General features: G+C 35.4%; 1 protein-coding gene across 4 annotated transcripts in view; it reads right to left on the reverse strand.

Moving 5' to 3' along the window:
* LOC144966622 (uncharacterized) overlaps positions 1–7,500 on the reverse strand; it is a 115,392-nt gene that overhangs the window by 63,802 nt on the left and 44,090 nt on the right. For all 4 annotated transcript variants that reach the window (XM_078903370.1, XM_078903368.1, XM_078903369.1 and 1 more), the window contains 3 exons: positions 6,193–6,337; positions 4,614–4,715; positions 1–43 (listed from right to left, as the gene is read on the reverse strand). The exon at positions 1–43 is cut by the window's left edge and continues 257 nt beyond it. In XM_078903370.1, coding sequence (XP_078759496.1) covers positions 1–43; positions 4,614–4,715; positions 6,193–6,337 — 290 coding nt within the window. The remainder of the gene's footprint in view (positions 44–4,613; positions 4,716–6,192; positions 6,338–7,500) is intronic.

The raw sequence follows: 7,500 nt of genomic DNA on the forward strand, positions 1-7,500 counted from the left end.
ACGATTTCTTTAAACGTCGTCTCTGTAGGTGTGATTTCAGTTTCTGTAAGGAAAATAAATTATTTATTTCGATTAAATCATGTAAATGCAATATCACTGTAATGTTCCATATTGCTTATGGTATTGTAAATAGCGATGGACTTGGTGTTGGTGCTTGTATTACTTGTACTTAAATTATAGTGAATAGCGATGATGTTGGGGTTAGTGATTTGGGGGGGGGGGAATTCAAATTCAAATTCATACCTGGGGCAAATCTATATCTTTTACAACCCTTTTTAGCTGCCTTCTAAAAGGCTATTTAGATTCTATTCTGGTGAATTCTTGATGCTGAAAACATTTCGTTAACTTAGGATGATATAAACTTTTTGACTGGCCCACCTAATGACATTTTTAGCTCATATGTTACATGTGACAGATGACAATGGAAAAAATGTCGCCATTTTTAGTTTCGATAAAATTCCAATCTTCAAACTAATGATCAAAGCCATACTTTGTGAGTGACTTTAAGTCTTAACAATGATCTCATTTTGTTATATTCTGTTGCTGTCTAAAATTTTAGATGGGAGGTTGTTCCACTTCCTGGGTGTCAGTGGGGACAACCTTTCTTTGAATATTTCACTGATGTATGATGTATGGTGACTTCAAGGAAATCCCAGGTTTGAGAATATTTGACAAGGTGAGTGTTATTTTAATCAACCAATTTTTGAAGGACGATTTTTCTAGCCAAAATTTTAAAAATCCCTTTTTTTCAGAGTGAAACATTGTAGTATACAGTTATCGGGTACCCTTCTTCGATTGTATGACCAATCGATTGTTTTATACAGTAAGCTTGTTCCTTTTATTGTGTTTGTAATGATCAGGTAAGAACAATAATCGTCATCATCGTCGGTTCTTGATTAGATCAGCAATCAGATGTAGTACACAACAGAGAATAAATTATTTAATTTAAACTGGGAACCCCACTCCCCCTCCCCTTGACATTTCAAGATTCGAAATGTTTGGACCCCCCCCCTTTCTCTCTCTCTCTCTCTCTCTCTCTCTCTCTCTAGATATATATATATATATATATATATATATATATATATATATATATATATAATATCTGGGTACAGCTGGGGCGACCATCCCCAACCCAGCGCGTCCACAGGTGGCGGATCGTGGAACGGCCTACAGATCCTGATCTATAGGTTAGCTGTAAAGCCGCGGACCAACTGGCGATAGTCGTGGAGAGTGAGGTTGGGTAGTCTGGCAGCACAGCTACACATACAAAATGCCTCATATACTCTATGAAGGGACTATCAAGGTGAATGGGAGGCGCCTTAAAACCTGCCAAATGCTCCCACTGCCTTGTGGGTTATGACCGGGAGGTCAAAAGGCTATGGAGTAAACCAGATAAAAATCCGTCAGAAGGCAACGGGAAACCGCTGACGTATCATCCCAAGATCGTCATGATGTCCGTCCAAGCGAATCTAGTCAACGACGTCAATGGATGTTTTTCGAGCAACTCGATTACAGCCTCGTCCGGTAGAGATAGTCATGCAGGTGAACAGGTGACTCTCGACCGTCATCCAGCTACTGTGCACCACCAAACATTACGAACAGCAACATGGAATGTAAGAAGTCTGTACCAGAAAGGAAAATTAGCAAATGTAGTTATGGAAATGAAGAGATTGAATATCAATGTTTTAGGATTATCAGAAGTTAGATGGAAAGGAGCAGGAGAACTTAATTATGATGACTGTAAAATTATATACTCAGGAGGAGGAGAACACCAAAGGGGAGTTGGAATTATACTAGATAATAAAACGGCGCGAGCAGTCAAAGGATTCTGGCCCATATCAGACAGAGTAATGGCAATCAAACTACAAGCAAAACCTTTTGATTTTGATATTTTACAAATATACGCCCCAACCACCAGTCACGATGATGAAGAAGTGGAAAATTTCTATCAACAAATAGATAAAGCAATGCATCAGTTTAAGTCTTCAGACATAAAACTCATCATGGGCGATTTTAATGCCAAGGTGGGCCGAGAAAGAATAGAAGATATTGTGGGCCCACATGGTCTGGGAGACAAAAATGACAGAGGTGATCGTCTTATTCAATGGTGCCGTCAACATGATCTGACAATCACAAATACTTGGTCAACAAACCACAATAGAAGGAAGTGGACATGGAAAAGTCCTGGAGATGGAGTGAGAAACCAAATAGATTACATACTCATCAGCAAACGTTTCCGAAACTCGGTTTTGTATGCCAAATCTATGCCGGGGGCTGACTGTAACAGCGATCATATACCTGTGCTATGCCCCATACGAGTTAAATTGAAAATCTGCAAAAGAGCAAAGGCTAAACCTAAATACCAACTAGACATTCTCCGGGAGGAACAGAAGATACAAGAAAAATTTGAACTATCAGTAAGAAACAAGTTTGAAGTGCTTGGAGAACTAACAGATATAGAAGAGAAATATGAGCAGTTTAAAGACAGTGTTGCTGCATCATTAGAAGAAAATGTTCCAACCACACTTAAGTTGCAGAAGAAGAAATGGATTACTCCAGAGATATTAGAATTAATGAATGAGAGAAGAAAGGCCAAAAATCAGGAAGAAAAATACAAGACTCTGAACAGGCAGATAAAAAGAAAATGCAACGAAGCTAAAGAAGACTGGATAAATGAACAATGTCACTATATAATGTCCTGCAAAGAAAAAAATGGCAAATTCTTCCATCAGAAAATCAAAGAAGTGACAAACAAAACTAATCAGGTGCTAAAAGTGGATGCATCAAAGACAAGCGTGGAAACACCATCATGGACAAAGACTGCATTCTAAACAGATGGTCAGAATATATTGAAGAACTTTTTTTTGATAATCGAGGAGAAATGCCTATGATAAAAGAACTGGAAGGGCCTTCTATAATGAAAGATGAAGTTAGGAACGTCATGAAAAGCATGAAAAATGGAAAAGCTGCAGGACCTGATGCCATAACAATTGAAGCCTTGACTGGCCTGGGTGAATGGGGGATTGAATTCATCACAAACCTTCTAAATCAAGTGTATGACACAGGAAAAATGCCAACTGATATGAAACGATCCATTTTTATAGCACTACCAAAAAAGCCAGGGGCAGTTGATTGTGAACAACACAGAACTATTAGCCTAATGAGCCACCTCACAAAAATTCTTTTGAAGATAATTTTACTAAGAATAAGAAATAAAATACGACCTGAAATTGGGGAGATGCAATTTGGTTTTGTTGAGGACAAGGGTACCAGAAATGGAATATTCACATTATCAATGCTGATGGAAAGATGTATTGAAGTAAATAAAGATCTGTATATGTGTTTCATCGACTATTCAAAAGCCTTTGATAAAGTACAACACGAAAAACTATTCAAAATTCTATCATCCTTGGACATTGATGGTAAAGATTTAAGAATATTACGGAATTTGTACTGGGAACAAGAAGCAGCAATGCGTGTTGACAATGAACTAAGCAGTTTTACACCTATTAGAAGAGGAGTTAGGCAGGGGTGTGTTTTGTCTCCAGATTTATTCAACCTCTATAGTGAAATGATATTAAGAGATATCGAACATAAGAAGGGGGTGTGTATTGGAGGAAAGAATGTAACAAATCTGAGGTATGCAGATGATACGGTTCTACTGGCAGAATCTGAACATGAACTACAAGAATTACTGGATGTTGTAGTCAGGAGTAGTGAAAATATGGGACTGGAACTGAATATATCTAAAACAGAATGTATGACGGTATCTAAAAATAATAACCCACCAGCCTGTGTAATAACAAGCAGAGGACAAACAATACAACAAGTTGAATGTTTCAAATATTTAGGCTTCAATGTAACATCCAATGGAAAATCAGATTGTGAAATAAAGAAAAGAATAGGTATGGCGAAGAATGCATTCAACCAGCTGCATACAATTATGAAAAACAGGAATATTAGCATGAAAACAAAAATCAAAGTCCTGGATTGCTATGTACTGTCTGTGCTGCTATATGGTTGTGAGAGCTGGACCATAAACAAGACCATGGTTAAAAGACTGGAGGCAGTGGAAATGTGGTTTTACAGAAGAATGATGAGGGTGTCATGGATGGAAAGGAAAAGAAATGAAGAAATTTTAGAAATGGCAAACAGAAAAAGATCACTGATAACAAAAATCATCAAACGCCAAATGGAATTTTTAGGACACATTATCCGCCACCCTGGTTTGGAAATACTCGCCTTGACTGGAAAGATGAATGGAAAAAGAATAAGAGGAAGACAAAGAATAACGTATTTGAAAGGGATAAGAACTTGGACAGATGAAGCTGAGAAAGGTGGCGCTGCTTTAATAGAATTGGCAAGAGATAGATCAGCTTGGCGGAAGATGACCTCCGACGTCTGCTTCAGATATGGAACTACATGAGATATATATATATATATATATATATATAAAATTATATCTCTAATATTGTCCTTATGAATGTTTCACACAGAGTGAATACCAGATTGAGATGTGGATATGTTACATATATTATGATTAGAAGTATGAATTCAACGACTAGCACAACCAAAGTTCCAACCACTATTTTCTATTATCCATTATTACTTACTGGTGAGCTGGCATCGCTCTCCAAAATATCCGTCTTGACATAAACATTTCTTTTCACCGTTACATGTGCCATTGTTGTGGCACCAGTTGGCGGGACATAAATCTGAGGAAATTGGAATATCAAGCTGAAAGTTCTATATGTGAATGAATAAAGCGGTCAAATGATGGCGGTCATGAAAGAAATAAAACGCAATAGTACTAGTAAATACTATATATATATATATATATATATATATATATATATATATATATATATATATATATACATATAATCCTATGGAAATTACTTAGTCCTGATCTTACCGATTGTTTGTTAATAGCTTTGATACAGTAGCATAAAAAGCAGACTAAGATTAAAAGCAATCAGTTTCCATTTACAGTGATATACGGGAATGTGTCCAAACCATTACGATTTACTTTGTGTAATTATTTTTGCTCTAATCTATTCCGATGTATACGTTCTTTGACTACCTGGAAATTTGTATTCTCCATTTTTAAACCAGAGTGATTAATGAGAACATAATCTCTGCTTTTAGAGATGACATTATCTAAATCTGGCATACACAAAAAACGAGTTAAAATCGATTTTAAGATGCTCTATAAGATAAAAATATATAAAACCAAGAAATGTGACGAGTTTAACTGAATGACCTCACATGTTGATCTGTAAAAAATAAATAAAACCAAAATACTTATTAACAGCTTACTGGTAACAAACAGTTTCAATTCAAACAGGTTGAAGAGGTAGTGGAAGCACCCAAAGGTTCGGTGACAAGAAAAAAAAAGGAACTGTCAAAACTATTTTTGTCCTGTTAGACTTGAGTGAAGTCTTTCAGATTACATCGCAAATTTATTTTTAGAAATATCAAGACAATGTAGCTGAATATGGCAACAAGGAAGGAATTAATGTTGCAATAACAACTCTTTAAATAAGAACATTTGAGAATGATGCGATATAGATGATACGGCATGATATAATATCATCAAAACAATGTATTTTAGGTGAAATCAGATCTGAAACACAAGGTTGCAATGTCAACGTATTATGTTTGACTCATAAATAAAAAGATAAACTAATGTTTATCAAGCAAGGCTTCGGTGATGGAACATAAGACGTTAAGATATTGTGTTTCTGCATTAAAATGAAGGTCGAGCTGGTGTGTTTAAAATGAATACTGGGGGGACTTTACTTAGATACGTTTACTTCCTTACAAGAGCGTTTCGAATAAAGAAGAAGAAGAAGAAGAAGAAGAAGAAGAAGAAGAAGAAGAAGAAGAGGAAAAATAAGAAGAAGAAGAAGAAGAAGAAGAAGAAGAAGAAGAAGAAGAAGAAGAAGAAGAAGAGGAAAAATAAGAAGAAGAAGAAAGAAGAGGAGGAAGTTGAGAGACGGAAAAGTAGAAAGAGATAAGTTGAAGAATAATGTCTCTTTAGAAATCTGATCTTACTATCATTCAACGCGTCAATGTCTTTTTTAGAACTTTGAAACCGGTTATTTAACACAATATAAAATTCAAATTGGCATCATTATGAGTTATGACGACGTAATATGATCGAATAATGTTTTTAATAACTTTTCTCACCTTTTGGATCACATCCAATCAACTCGAACCGGAAGCACGCGTCTCCTACTGCCTTTGTAATGTACATGCGTAATGAAGTTGTTACTATCTTCGGTTGAAGGGAAATTTTGTAAGACAACGTGGCGTTGTACGTAGCTGGAATATTCTGTAATGATGATATGATAAATAAAGCACTTTGAAATGTGTCACCATAAAATGATTTTATTTTCTGGCAAATCCTACAAATCTTAAATTTCATATAAAATAGCATATCTTAAGGTTACTTAACACCTTTAAATATTGAGTTTTAGAAAACACAGATACAATTTTAAAGTTCCAATATAATATCATAAGATTTTGAGGATGACAATAGCAATAAAAAATGCAATATTTGACACCATTTATCTTGACCAAATATACTCTAAATTATGGGGTTCCCTATTGATGACATTTTAAAAGTGATTTATCGTTTTAGAGTCTTTAGCTTTGAATTTTAATCGCTTCCTTGAGTTAATTGTTGTTGAAGAATGTTTGATAGAATTTTGTATTTGTCTTCTAGTGTAAAATTGGAGTGCTTAAGGGATATTTGATTGTCCAGATGGATGGTGAAAACGGTGGAAAGTTTTGTACAACAGTAAAAGGTCTGCCATTTTTCTTATGTAATTTAAAGATGAAGATCAAGAAATTCCAATCTTTCATCGAAAACCATAATATGGAGAATTGAAATTGCGTTTACAAGTTTTGTTTAGAAAAAAAAACCATGTCAGACCATGCACTGTGGATAACATGTGCGATTCCTGTTGACATCAGACTTTTGGTTGATGGATTGGTGGGGTGGGGGGGGGGATGCTAAAGTTTGAGACGTTGTGCATGCAATCATTTTAAAAGAAGATTATTTTTTAAACATTTAATCGTAAATCAATCTAACGTTTGTTTCCCAACATTTTCAAAACGTCATAAGGTTGATCCTTGATACCACGAAACAAACTACAAACAAGACGACTAAAACATTCCTTTTCACTTTCTAGTTGTGTTGAGTCATCGTGTTTTTTTTCTTCAATGTTTTCACCTTGAGCATGCTGTCTGCGGGGTTTGACGCATAATAAATGTCATCCACAATTATTATAATAAAATAAAAACAGCAGTTTTCAAGAAGGTCACAAGTTTATAATAATTTATCTTTTCTTTCTTTTGCAGCTTATTGTCATGCAATGATGTCATGACCTAGAATGTATCAACCTACAGGCCCGGAAGCGAGAGTCTTACCCCTGGATCACAAACTACCACCAATAACATTTCAAATCATAATAAGGATTGCTTAATTCAAAG

Source organism: Berghia stephanieae, chromosome 2 (assembly GCF_034508935.2).
Source record: "Berghia stephanieae isolate SIO BIC M18660-M18661 chromosome 2, UCSD_Bste_1.3, whole genome shotgun sequence".
Taxonomy (NCBI): domain Eukaryota; kingdom Metazoa; phylum Mollusca; class Gastropoda; order Nudibranchia; family Aeolidiidae; genus Berghia; species Berghia stephanieae.